Source organism: Moschus berezovskii, chromosome 15 (genome assembly GCF_049115385.1).
Source record: "Moschus berezovskii isolate FMDL1 chromosome 15, NW_MosBer_1.0, whole genome shotgun sequence".
Classification (NCBI taxonomy): domain Eukaryota; kingdom Metazoa; phylum Chordata; class Mammalia; order Artiodactyla; family Moschidae; genus Moschus; species Moschus berezovskii.
The window spans coordinates 43,913,866-43,927,963 of NC_142474.1; the positions used below are offsets into that span (position 1 = coordinate 43,913,866).

Genomic DNA, 14,098 nt, shown 5'->3' on the forward strand with positions numbered 1-14,098 from the left:
CCGAAAGGACTCTCTGCGGAGAAGAAAACTCCACAGAGAAGTCTGCAGCACCTCCCGCCCTGCGACCCCCTCCCCCGCCTTTTTGGGGTCCTCACCCCCGCTGGAGACCGCGCCCGCGCCCCGCCACCCCTCCCCACTCTCTGCCCCCAATGGAGGCTGCAGAGGAGGCATATAGGGGGCAGGGAGCGCGCGGGGCCGTCTGTCCTTCCCTCCACACGGAGGGCGCGGGCCGCGGGCCGGGAGGTGGTAGGGCCGGGGCCGATGGAGGTTCGGGGAAGACGTCCCCACTCCACCCCCCTCGCCCCTCCCCGGGCTCCCGCACAGCGCCAAGTGAACCGTGCGGTCCTGCTCGGCCGCACGGAGCTGGAGGGGGAGAGGGGAGGCGGGGAGACGGAAATAAATGTCTTTAGCAAATAAAGGGTGGCGGGCCGGGGTGGGAGGGCGGGTGTGCGGGTGTCGCAGGGTGGTGGCTCCGGCCGGCTTCGAGCCGATCCTTCTCCTGGGTTTCAGGCTCTTTCGGCGTTAACTAGAATCAATTACTTGCCCTGTCATTTCTGGTACTCATCCTTAAGCCTCAACCAAAATATTGACCTAGGAGGCTTACAGAAGTTGGGCTCTTGCCATTTGAACCGGATCTTGTTTAGGGAACCGCCAGCGATGGGAAGGAGAGATTTCCGCGACTCAGGCTGCACCCCCTCCCCCTTTTCCAAAGGCGCCACAAATCGCCAATTTTCCGGCTTGCTGGGGGCGGGCGCGCGGGGGCGGGGAGGCAGGAACCCGTGAATGTTAAGGAGGACTTTTTTTTTTTCTTTTCCCTCCTCCTCCTCCGGCTTTCTGTTTTGTTTTCTTTCCTCCTCCCTCGCTTTTTTTTTTTAAGATGCAATTTGTTAAAACGGCCCTTTCAAGTGTGTGGACTCGCGAGCGACGCGGTGGTCCTTTGTATGTAAATACTGGGTTAAAAAAAAAAAGGCTCGCCCAGTCTTTGCAATTAATTGACACGTTACACCTCTCATCTTGCTCTAGAGGGCTGTTGGCTGGGAGCGCGGAGCTCCCCAAAACCCACAATTTCACATCTGCAAATACAGTCTTCATCCACTTGACTTCCAAGACCCGCCCACACGTGTCCAACCTTTGCGTTTTAATGTCTCCCCCTCCTTTTTTTCCACCCTTCTCTCACTCCCCCTCCCTCCCTCTGCCTCTCTTTCCCTCCCTCTCTTTCTCCCCCTCTTCCCCCCCTCTCCCCAGGTTCGTGAGTGGAGCCCAGCCTTATATGGACTGATCGCTCGGGCAATGGCCCATTTTTTCCTCGCCACCAGCCGCCACCGCGCGCCGAGCGGCCGCCGGAGCTGACGCCGCCTTGGCACCCCTCCTGGAGTTACAAACTCGGGCCCGGCCCGCGGCGCTGGCGCGCAGGCCGCCCGGCACCCCGCGTCCATTTCCGCGTGCCTGTAGAGAAAACACCGGCAACGCCTGGGGGCTTTTTTCCCCCCCTCCCCTCTCCGAGAGTTTCTTTCTCTTTCTTAAACATAATAATCTCTCTAATTAAAGCCCATCCCCCCTCCCCTCCCCCAACCCCTCTCCCCATACCCCCTCCCCCGCCCCTACTGGGAGCGCCACGAATTGACCAAGTGAAGCTACAACTTTGCGGCATAAATTGCGGGGTCCGGGCCATGTCGCTGACCAACACAAAGACGGGGTTTTCGGTCAAGGACATCTTGGACCTGCCGGACACCAACGATGAGGAGGGCTCGGTGGCCGAAGGGCCGGAGGAGGAGAACGAGGGGCCGGAGCCCGCCAAGAGGGCCGGGCCGCTGGGACAGGGCGCCCTGGACACAGTGCAGAGCCTGCCCCTGAAGAACCCCTTCTACGACAGCAGCGACAACCCGTACACGCGCTGGCTGGCCAGCACCGAGGGCCTTCAGTACTCGCGTAAGTAGCGCATCTGGGCTGCCGCGGCTGTGACCGCAGCCCGGACCGGACGCAGGGAGAGGAAGGGGAAGGGGCCCCATGAGCCGGATCCCTCACCCTGCGCCCCCGGAAAGATGCCTAACGCTTGTTTGGGATGCCCTGTTCTCTTCCCGCCTCGCCAGACGCCCCTGGGGTGGGGGTGGGGGGGACACTTGGTCTCACGTTCTCTCCGAAGAGAAATTAGGAGGAAGAGGGGGAGGGGAGCACTTCCCAAGGGCCGGTTACAGACGTCAAACGGGACGGACGGCTCCGGCCGGGGCCCCCTCCCCCATTCCGACTGCCGGGAGTGACCCGCCTGGAGCCGGCCGGCCAGCCTGCCTCGGGGTACGGGGAGAGGGTGGCCCGGGTATAAATAGCTCACCCTACCCCCCACCACGTTTCATAGAGGCCGCTTTGTGCGGTGCAGAGGGTGTCCAGAAAGTCGGAAAGCAGAAACGAAAGCCCCCAAAAACCTGCCTTAAATGGCCGACCCGATCAATGCCGGGATTGTGGGTTTTTTCTTTTAAAAATCTGCCCACGTCTCTCCGGAGAGGAAACTGCTTAAGGGGGCCGGAGCCCATAACCCGAGGTGATCTCCTCTGCGCGCCACTCCTGCCCACCCCCCCCAAATACGCACCCACCCTGGGCGAACCCCTAGAAACCCGAGCCCCTACCCCTGCCTCTTCTCTTTCCCCCGGGGAGGCGGGGAGACGCCGACAGTTCCATCCGGTGTGGAGCGGGGTGAGGGTCTGGGCGAAGGTAGCCAGGCCGCCCTGCGGGGCGCACAGGGCAGAGGGCGCGCGGAGGATCCAGGGCGCACCGGGCCTACAGGCGCCTGATAGACTTCCCTCTCTTCCAGTGCACGGGTTGGCGGCCGGCGCGGCGCCCCAAGACTCCAGTTCCAAGTCCCCGGAGCCATCGGCCGACGAGTCACCGGACAATGACAAGGAGACCCCCGGCGGCGGGGGGGACGCCGGCAAGAAGCGGAAGCGGCGGGTGCTCTTCTCCAAAGCGCAGACCTACGAGCTGGAGCGGCGCTTCCGGCAGCAGCGGTACCTGTCGGCACCCGAGCGCGAGCACCTGGCCAGCCTTATTCGCCTGACGCCCACGCAGGTGAAGATCTGGTTCCAGAACCATCGCTACAAGATGAAGCGCGCCCGGGCCGAGAAAGGTATGGAGGTGACGCCCCTGCCCTCACCGCGCCGGGTGGCCGTGCCGGTTTTGGTCAGGGACGGCAAGCCGTGCCACGCGCTCAAAGCCCAGGACCTGGCAGCAGCCACCTTCCAGGCGGGCATCCCCTTTTCGGCCTACAGCGCGCAGTCTCTGCAACACATGCAATACAACGCCCAGTACAGCTCGGCCGGCGCCCCCCAGTACCCGACAGCACACCCCCTGGTCCAGGCCCAGCAGTGGACTTGGTGAGCGCCTGCCCCTCCCAGACTCGAGGCCCCAGGCCCAGGCCCCACCCCGGCGGCGGAGGCGCGGAGGACTCTCGGCCCGTACGGTGGTTATTATATTATTATAATTATTATTATGGAGTCGAGTTGACTCTCGGCTTCGTCGGAGAGGCGCCAAGAGTTGGCCTGCACCTCCTTGGAGAGGCAGTTCCACCCACCCAGCTCCGCCTCACCCCTCTCTCCGTTTGAAACATTGGAGATGGCTGAACCCTAAGCCGTGTTTACAGAATGTTTGCGCAGCTTCGCTTCTCTGCTTCTCCCCGGGGACCTAATGGTCCCAGCGTTAACTTCCTCACTGGAGAAGGAGAAAAAGACCCTCCCCGCCCCCCGCTCCCTGCTTTTGTGAATTTTGTAAAATACGTTTGTGTGAGTAGCGATATTGTCAGCGTCTTCTAAAGCAAGTGGAAAACACTTTAAAAATATAGAGGATTTTTTTTCTCCTTTTTTAAAATAAGAAAATGCTAAATATTTATGGCCATGTAAACGTTCTGACAACTGGTGGCAGATTTCGCTTTTCGTTGTAAATATCAGTGGTGATTGTTGCCAAAATGACCTTCAGGAAGGGCCCGTATCCCTCCGGGCCCAACTCCTTTCTTTGTGGTTTGTTTTGGTTTGCTTATGTTTGGTTACTCCTGCTTTCTTTATATATTTTTAAATTTTGTTCAGTGCAAACGTTTCTCAAATATGACAAAAGGAAAAAATAATGTAGACGAGCGAGAAGCCCCCCTGCCCCGTCCTCCAGGGCCTCAGCCCCGGAATTTGGAGTTCAGCGGTTCCGTGCGGTTCCCCAAGAGCGCCGGGCGCTGAAAGCTTTCAATTTTTTAAAATAAGAATTTTAATAAAAATCCTGTGTTTAAAAAAAAAAACCAAGCCCGGCCCTCCCGTTCTGTCTTACTTTGTCGCCCAGCGCCAGGCCTGAAGCCTCGGGCAAGGAGCCGGTCCAGGCCTCGGGCCGCGCGCCCCCCAGCATCCTTTGGAGGCCGGGGCACCCGGGGCGCGGCAGAGGCCCCGGGAACAGGCCTCACCCGGGCGGGTGGGTCAGGCCCCGCGCCTCGGCCCTGGGACACCGGACCTCAGGCGGGAGCGCCGGGCCTCGGGCCTGTGAGCGGCCGAGCGGCCGCCCGGGATCGCCCGGCCCCTCTCCGCCTCGTCTCCGGTCTGCCTCCGGGCGGCTGCGTCCTGGTGCGGGAGGAAGAATGACTGGAAAACGCAAAGGCGAGAAGAGCAAACCTTCCTCGCTTGCCCAAATATACGAGTGGCTCCTTAAGCCCGGGGAGCTGTTGATGCCACTACCCTCGTGACTTCCACTTTGTTGCATTTGATTTAGCTCGTGCGAAAAAGCGGGGGCGGGGGGCGCTGAGGTTGAGATCGGTCGTCTTCTCCCCAATCCACAACCCCCTTGTCCGCGGCCGGGAGGTGGCCTAAGAGAAGGCTCCCAGACCTGCGCGCGGAGGCCGGGGACGGGTTTCGGGGCGCACCAGGCTTCAGCTACAAGGAGGGACGCAGGGACTGGGGCGCGGGAGACAGGGGTGTGCGGTGGCCTCGCCAGGCTTCTCGGCCAGGGAGGGCCAGGCAGCGGGAGCCGGAGGCGATCCCTGTTAACCGAAGCCTTCCTTGCATCCCCTCTCTCCGCATCTCCGGACTGAATGGCGGGCCTCATCCCTTCCTAACATTCGGCTGTGCGCGGTACCCCCCCTCGTCCCCGCCCCCAGACTAGCTCTCTGGCGTGAAGTTGAGCGAATTGCTCGCTAGAAATTAAGGGTCTGGGTGGGGTGGTGCGCCCCGGCCTCCTGGGCTGCGGTGAGGGGAGCGGGAGGTGAGCACACAGCCCAAGTTCGCCCGGGGGAGGGCGCCTTGGTACTTCCCTTGTTAGAGGTCCGATTCCATCCCACCCTTGTCGCCGGGAGAGCTCCCTGAAGGACGCCGGCGCATACCCGGGGAGCGTCGCAGAGGGCCCCGCGGACTCGGGGGTAGGGCCGCCTATCTCCTGTTATCTCGCTGATTTCCGAAAACACCCAGGACTCCGAAGCTCAGAGCCCAGCCGGCGCTGGGAGACGCCTCGGGATATTGGAAGTCGGCCCCATTCGGAAACTGATCTGTGTGTTTTTTTTCTCGAGCTCCACCTTCGTGGCTGGGGGCGGGGGGCGAGGAGGCAGAGCAAAGGGAGCCGGTCCCAGCTGACTTACTCGCTGCCTCTAGTTGATGATCAGATTTAATTCAATATCTAAAGCAAACATGATTATCCGTGTGACCAAATCGGCGCGTCAATAGCACTCAACGCCACCCGCCCGGGACGTGATTACACGCTCTTCCCGCGTTGCGCAGCCACCCCTGGATAATTGAGAGCGCTGGAGTCTTGCGAATATCCTCCTAAATGTTCTTTCTCCTCTCCAGGTTCGACTGGGTTCTTCCAGGTTTTCCTAAATGCTGGAAAGTCTACCTTTGTTCCCCACCCTAGCGTGGAAACGTTTGGAGTTTTATATTTTGCTCTTTGCAAAAGCTAGGAGAATTCCCAAATCGTGTGTGCCCAATGCCCAGCTTGCCCAGATACCAACCACTCATCATTCCTCTAGTAACCTCCCTATAACCCCATCCACCCGCCGGGAAAGTGAGAGTTCTCAGCCTGTTGGAGTGGGGTTGTCAGGAGACCCGAGGCACAGCCCCAAGACTTGGCTGGTTTTGACTGTTTCAGGACCCAAACTTTTCTGGGAGCCAAAAATGATCGTAGGCGCCCCTCCCTCCCGCCAGGTCTCCAGCGAGAAAGGAGGCAGCGTGGAAGGGCCAAGTTCTCGCAGGCTTCCACGTGTGCGCTTTGAGGGCACATTTGGGGCAGTGGCCAGGCCCCGGGCCTGCTGTCTGGGTGTGCGCTCCAGCGGCCCGGAGCCCGGGAGGTGGACCCGACGCCCGCCTCTCTCTGTCCTTGGGTCCCCTTGGAGTCAATAAAAGCGCCCGCAGAGCCTGTGTGGCCCTAACCCCAGCGCCCTGGGAGCGCACCCGGCGCCGGGTCCGCTTCAGCAGTCTATCTTCGCCCAATCTACAGCGGGGCCGCACAGAACGGCACAATGGGAGAGCTGGGAGCCGGGGATGTTAGAGGCGTGCATATTAAAAAGGGACAGAGAAAGGATCGCAGGGGACAGAGGGGAAGAGGGAGAAGGGCCCACCCTCCGCCCCTCCACCCCGCACCATTCAGCGCGCTTATCGCGGGCAGTGAATCCCAGAGTCAGGCAGAAGTCTCCTTGGGGTTTTGTTGGGCCCGTCACTGGGTCCCTTTGTCATCCGCGGGCTCCATGCTGGATTCCATATGGCCAGCTGGGCCAAGGGAGCGCGAGGAGGGACCCGCACAAAACCCAAATTGTGTCCGGCTTTCAAACCCTGTATTGTTGTCTGTGAAAGGAAGACGCATTAAAAATTCGTGCTATATCTATTGGGGAGGAGGCTGGAGGAGGGGGAAACAGCCACCCCTGTCTTTGATGGCCTCAGAGGGCGCTTGCCCCGCCTAGGCCCCGTGACACTCTGAGAGCTGGAGATCTCTCTCTTTCTCTGTCTCTGCCTGGGTCTCTCTAGCAAATACTGGCTCTAAGCTGGGGCTCGGGTCTGTGTACGTCCGCGTTCAGGGTCGGGGCTCCTTGCGCGCGCTTTGCGGACTCCGGGGAGCGCAGCTAGAGGCTAGGCCTCTCCTGTCTAGAAGCCTGGAGTTGAGGCCAGTGGACCGTGCCAGGCGCAGGAGGACACCGAGGTGCCCAGCGCCGGGGGAAGCGCAGAGGCCACCATCTTCGCGGCTTTAGAGTAGATGGAGAACTAGGTCTCTTGTTCCTGAATTGGACGCGTCCTGACGCCTGGGCGCACGGAGCCAGCCCTCCTCGCACTGCAGGAGAGGGTCAGGGACGCCAAGGGACCCTTTAGGCCTGGATTTCCGCTGCAGCCGGTCTGAACCGGCGTTCACCCTGCGGGACCCCTCAGTGATCAACCCCCTGTCATTCAAATTATGCACCGGACCCTCCTGGCATCTGGGTGCTACCACGGGAAACCGGTTTAGAAACGTCTTTAAGGACCAGCACCTCCGTGCTGGAGGAGAAAGGGACTTCCTCTTTAATTCTCAGTGTCTCCTGCATCGTTGCCTTTGGAAAACAGGGAAGCAGAGTGGGACTCCCAAAGAATTTGCCCAGTTTTGCCTCACCTAAGCACTCCGAAGTTAGTGGGGTGGTCGGAGAGCTTTTGGGTCATACCTTGTCCCTAGAGCCAAGTCAGAAATTCTCGTAAGGAGTCCCCAAACAAAAAATGTGTTCGACAAAACGAATTCTTGCTGAGGCTGTGCGCTGTATGGAAATAGAAATAGAATCCATCAAGTTTTCCAGGTGGAAATTCCAGCTCATCCAAATTTCAGGCGACCACCCCCTTTGTTTTTCTATTTTCCGGAACAGATTTCATGTTTAGTAGAACCATCTAATTTGATAAGAGTAGGAGCCCCCTCATCGCCACACTCTCCACCCCAGCCAAGGAAACAGTCTCTTACCTATTGACTATTGGGCTTAGTCGAGACCTGGTGTGGATTTCTCCAGCCTTTTCAAGAGCCTGGTCATTGAAAAGTTAATCCAATATTTACCGAGCATAAGGACAGTTCTCAGACGTATTTATTAAGGCCCTACACTAAGTGATACTTGGCCGGGAGACAAAGACCAGGGGAGGGGGCGTCAGGGCGCACCCGATCCGGCCCGGGTGGGGTCTCCGGCGCCCAGAACTCCGCAACCAGGCGCGAACTTTGGAGATGCCGCGGTTCCCCTCCCGTGCTTAAGTGGCGTGTGGATTAGATATTGTGTTGGCCGGTATTTCAGGAAATATGTACTTGTGGCTTCCTGAGAGGCCGAGCGCAATGACACTCTAAACTGTGTCGATATATCATCTTTTATCCAGGATCTGCAAATAAACCCCTGATCCCCCAGCGCATTATAGCCACCGCTATCTCTCCAAGGAAGCGATCTGAGTTTTATTGCTTTCACCAACGCCCCAATTTTCTCTCTCTCTCTCACAGACGCACACACACACTTTCCTCTCCCATCCGTCCTATATGGTTTTAAGGACTCAAATTTTTTTTTTTACCCCCTTCCTCCCGGGGCATCACTATTAATCAAGAGACGAATAGGCCTCGGCGCCGCCACCCGAGCAAGTCAAGAAGTGCAGGCCCGCCGGCCACCAGCCGCGCAGGGAACCCGTAGACGCACGGGCCGGGGTAGGGGGCAGGAGACCCCCGCCTGGCCCGCGCGCCGCCGCCAGGAGGCGCTCCAGCCCCTCGGCGCGCCCAGCCTCGCCCCCCGCCCCCGGAGAGCGCCGGGAGGCAGCCGCGCCCCTCCTCGAGGTCCCCGACCGCCTTTCCACCAAGGCGAGGCCAGGCCGGGTGAGGAGTCGGCGGCTCCGAACCCGGCTTAGAGTGTGTAAATCGGCGGCGAGCTCGGCAGGTGCCGCTCGTCGATGGGGCCACCTGCGTTTGCGGACCACTCGTTTGATTGTAATTTTCCCTCCATCCTTCTCCCTCCAAGGACGTGCCGGTCCCCGCCCCAGTCTACATTACATTTGGGCATAAACAGCAAAGCCGTCCTGCGGTGCAGGCGCTCGCTGGCCACGGGGAGGGCTCCGCGACGGGCCTCAGGGAGTGGGGTCCACCACCCGAGAGGACCCCTCGCACGTGTCGGTCCCTGTAAGGGCGGGCGAATGGTAGCTCCAAGTGGTTCAGGGAATGAAAGAGCGATGCTGAAAGGGAATTCCGATTTGGATGGGCTGGAGGGCCGGAGGGCGGGCGTGTCCTAGGAAGGAGAGACCCTCACCTGTCGCTCAACACCGAGTCGGGGGCTGCAGCCACTGCCGCCGATCCTCGATCCCAATCCGGTGCAGATGCGGCGGGCCGCCCCGGGGGGCGCACGGTGGGCCGTGAGCCCTCCGAGCCGCTGGCCGCTCCAGGGGACGCAAGGTGGGCAATGCAGCCGCGCCGTCCGGCCACCAGAGGGAGACGCCACGCCGACGTCGGACGCTGGGGTCCGAGCGAGGGAGGCAGGACGGCGCCCCCCACCCCGGTTCAGAGCCGCCCCCCGGCGCTGAGGCCCCGGTGGGAGCTCCGGATTCGCCGAGGGTAGGAAGGACGCTGGCCCTTGGGTGCCTCCTGAGAAGCTGGGTGCGGGAGCCAGCGGGCTGGGGGCTGAACGGGTTCAATGCGGCCACGTCCGCCCGCCGAGCCCAGGGCCCGCAGCTGCAGCGCGTTTGGTTGATTGTCCCGGGAATGCCCGACGTGAAAATGCCTCCCGTCCGAGGCGCGCGAACCTCCCACACGTGCGTGCCTTTACTTTCTGAAGCCCACCGCCTTCCACACCCACGGCGGGGGGATGGCAAGTCGGGGTGGCGGCAGTACCCAGGGTGTCCGCGGGGTGGCGCGATTGGATAAGAAAAGGCCGGCGGCGGGCGCCGTCCAGACTGTCCGGGCAGTGGAGCTTGGACACCCGCGGACAGGAGCTGGGAGGCTGAGGCGTCCTTTACGCCAGGGCTGGGGCGTGCAGGTGGGTGTGACCACTTATTTGGGAGAAGGCAGGAAAGATTGCTCAGCCTTAATTCCAGAAACTTTAAAACTTTCTGCCCTTGATTCCAGAGAAGTTAAAACTCTCTGCCCTTGAATTCGGCGCCTGGAGGTGTGATAGAAGAGTCTAAAGGTATATCCACCCAGCCCAAGCACTTCTTCCCTCCTCCGAGCTGCTGACGCCATCCCGGTGTCACCGCCACCCCACAATCAGGACGCAGAACATTTCCATCATCCCCTAAGTGTTCCCTCCTGCTGGGATGTTTCTTGAAAGACTTAGGTGAAAGAAAGCACCACCCCTTCCTTTGCTGCTGTTTCACATTGTAGGGGGAATGGTGGGAAACCCGGTTCTCTGACCTCAGCCCCATACCAGGAGGTCGTGGCAACCACCGTTTACTGAGTATCTGCTGCGGCCTACTTCTTCTTATGCCTCTTATGCTGCTCTTCCTACATCATCTTATCTGATCATCACCCCTAACCTGTGCTCCTGCAGATGAGGAAACTAGGTCTCCAAGAAGTCCCTGCCTCTAGGAACCAGGCAGTGTCCTGGCAAAGAAGCGGTCCAGAGGGTGGAAGGAGGTTTAACAGGTGCTCTGTGCTACTTCAGGAGAGGAGGGGTTGGGTGGGGGCACCTGGAGGCTCCCTCCTGCTCTGCAGAAGACAGCTGGGTGGCAAGCTCCTCCACAGAGCAGCGCTTGGGGTTTCCAGCCCACAGCCAGCACTCAGGTCCCAGCCCCTTGACTCCTTCAGAGAAGCCAGCATTGCAGCTTCCTCCCTGGGGCCATCCTAGACCAGCAAGTGTGCCCCAAGAACTGAGGGAGAACAGGCTGGGGGTCCTCCTCTGAGTCTGTTCTCAGCTCCAGGCCTGTGGCCTGCCATCTCCCCAGTTCTGGTGACACAGCTCCCCTCTGCACACTGCCCCCCCCCCAGAATGATGAAGAGTGCAAATTGATTTTCAGTTGCTGAAGGATCTTCTCTTTGGGTTTTCCTGATAGCTCAGTTGGTAAAGAATCCGCCTGCAATGCAGTAGACCCCGGTTTGATTCCTGAGTCAGGGAAATCCCCTGGAGAAGGGATAGGCTACCCACTCCAGTGTTCTTGGACTTCCCATGTGGCTCAGCTGGTAAAGAATCCGCCTGCAATGTGGAAGACCTGGGTCCGATCCCTGGGTTGGGAAGATCCCCTGGAGAAAGGAACAGCTACCCACTCCAGTATTCTGGCCTGGAGAATCCCATGGACTGTATAGTCCATGGGGTTGCAAAGAGTCAGGCAGGACTGAGCAACTTTCACTTTCATACTTGTATCTTTAAATGATATCCATCTTTCACTTGATGTGTAGGAAACGGAAAATAAGTTATGTTCTGTTGGTTCCCGTGCTGGTCTTCTTAACCTGAGAAATTTATAAGAACTATTAAAGGCATTTTACTTAAGTGTTTGCTTCCAAACCTTTCCATGTTTCTTTAGCTCTGCACGCTGAATCATAAAGGAATGGCCTTGGCATATACCAACATAAAAAGTTGGGAGGATGGGGGTAGATATACAAGGCAAAGCCCAAGGAATCTGATTTTTGTTTCAGACACCAGCTAGTCCGACTGGGAAAGCACGTTTCAGAAATGGCCAGCCTTCCTCCAGCAGTTCATACAGCCAGCTCCTTCCAGCCTGAAATGCTGCAGTTGAAGGTCCCACTCTGGTGGCTCTGGATGGAGGGAGTAGCTCCAGGGACTGCTGCAGGTGCCAGCACCACAGGTCACATGGGTGAGGCATCCATGGCAGGAGGAGCAGGAGGACGCTAGAGCCCAGGATGCCGGACAGGCCTGGGGTCACCAGCTGCCCTCGGTGGTGGCCTACACAGGAAACCAGCCCCCTTCCATATCCCCCGCCACTTCCTGATGGTCCTCCCAGGGCCCTCTCCCTTATTAACTACTTGCACATGAATCTTTGTCTCAGGGTCTAATTTAGGGGACCCCACACTGTGCTACCCTGGTGGCTCAGAGGGTAAAGCATCTGCCTGCAATTCGGGAGACCTGGGTTAAATCCCTGGAAATGGAAACCCACTCTGGTACTCTTGCCTGGAAAAATTCCATGGACCGAGAGACCTGGGAGGCTATAGTCCATGGGATCACAAAGAGTTAGACATGATTGAGCGACTTCACTTTCACTTTCACACTGCACTAACTTACTTGAGCATTCAGGGTACCTTCATTCTGGAACTGGCATTGGCCTCTCGGGTCTACCGTTGACCTCTGACTCACCCCAGTGGCCTCTTCCTCGGGGTGACCACCGCTCATGCGTCTTTTCATCCTAACTAGATGTTAGGATGCCACCCCTAGAGTTTGGGATGGCAAGAAAACTGTGAGCCAGGCCACTGTGTAACGAAGGACCTAGAGACCAGCTGCCCAGTCACTCTGGCTCCTCAAGACCAAGCCCAGGAGAGCTGAGCAGAATGATGGCATTTGTCCCCCTCAGGACCCATCCTCAAGACCAGAGACTTGGTCTCACCCATCAGAAAGCCTGACTCCCAGCGTCTCTGAGCTCAGGCCACATTTCTGCCCCCCTGAGAGGGGTCAGGGAGGTGCCCTGTGGTGTGCAGGGTACCCACTGGGCAGGTTCTGGGGCTAAAACACCTGAGAGGCAGTTGGCTTCCAGCCTTCACAGTGACTCTTGGTCCAGGAGCGCAGGACACTAGATGTCCACGTGGGGCAGAAGCCACTCATGATTCACAAGATGGCTGTGCAGATGGACCAAATAGTGTCCCCAGATTCACACGCTGTGGTCCCAACCCCCAGGGCCTCAGAGCGTGACTGTTTAGAGACTGGGTCTTAAAAAGATCATTTTGAAAAAGATTGTTAGGGCGGGCTCTCGTTCAATATGATGGCTGTCCTTATAGGAAGAGGAAACTGGGACTCAGGCATGTGCCGAGGGACGGCCACGAGAAGGGTGTGAGTGAGGGCGGCAAGCGGACACAGAGGCCTCAGAAGAAACCAGCCCTGCCGACCCCTTGATCTCAGAGCTCTGGGCTCCAGAACTGAGAAGATAGACTTCTGTTGTTCAACACACGTGTCTGTGGGACGTTGTCACAGGGGCCTGAGTGGCTGATCCGTGGAGACAGAGCCTCAGCCTTGTCATCTTTCACTTTGAACTTCACTCTGCCTTCATTAGACATTTTTATCCTGACTCCCACCTGGTCCTGTCTTCTAGGCTAAAATAGCCACTTCCAGAGGTTCTAATCGGATGGACTAGAACTGTCCAGCTCCTTTTTCCCACACATGGGAGACAGTGGGTCTCTCTAGGTCTCTGGAGGGCCCCAGGGGTGGTGTCTCCTCAGGCCGTTGAGTGCCTGGCAGCCACGTTGCCCAGCATCCACCTGATTCCTGTGTATCCCACAGACCCAATTTCTGTTCCCAACTTCGCTGGCATCGCAGAGCCACAGGGTACACATGGGAAGGCCGCCCCCACCAGAGAGCTTCCGTGGCAGCGTTAATGAGATGGAAGAACGGGGCTGGAAGTGCATCCCAGAGCCCAAAGTGCTCACTGTACACGTGCTCACGTTTTTGGGATGGATGTAGGAGGGCATGGACTCCTGCACAGGGATGGGCTCAGACCCTGAGGGAACCCTCATCCCCGACCCCCTCCCCAGAGTGGAACTGGGAGGGTTTGACAAGCTCCCTGTGTCCACTGGGTCCCCTGGAGGCAGGTTTCTGTTGAGTTGCATTTGTCCTTATCCCGGGGCGTGGATGAGAGTTCTGCAGACTTTGAGAAAATCAGTCCCCTGAGATTTTGGAGAAATCCACAGCTTCTGACTCGGCAGGTGGGCAAGCTCTGAGGAGGAGGAGACTGGAGCTGCTGCTGTAGGAAGTCCTGGGTGGGAGGCCTGGATGAGAAGCCCAAGTGTGTCACCAGGTGAAAAGTGAAAAAGTCGCTCAGTCATGTCCGACTCTTTGTGACCCCATGGACTATACAGTCCATAGAATTCTCCAGGCCAGAATACTGGAGTGGGTAGCCTTTCCCTTCTCCAGCGAATCTTTCCAACCCAGGGATCGAACCCAGGTCTCCCGCATTGCAGGTGGATTCTTTAACAACTGAGCTATCAGGAAAGCCCAAAGCCCCTATCAATTACCCATTATCCATTTATTATC

The 14,098-nt window shown here is 58.6% G+C and overlaps 1 protein-coding gene across 1 annotated transcript; it reads left to right on the plus strand.

The window, feature by feature from the left end:
- Positions 1–1,670: 1,670 nt before the first annotated feature.
- Positions 1,671–3,369, plus strand: NKX2-2 (NK2 homeobox 2). Its single transcript, XM_055424749.2, has 2 exons — positions 1,671–1,929; positions 2,807–3,369. Exons 1-2 carry the CDS (start codon positions 1,671–1,673, stop codon positions 3,367–3,369), a joined length of 822 nt encoding a protein of 273 aa, XP_055280724.1.
- The last annotated feature ends 10,729 nt before the right edge of the window (positions 3,370–14,098 follow it).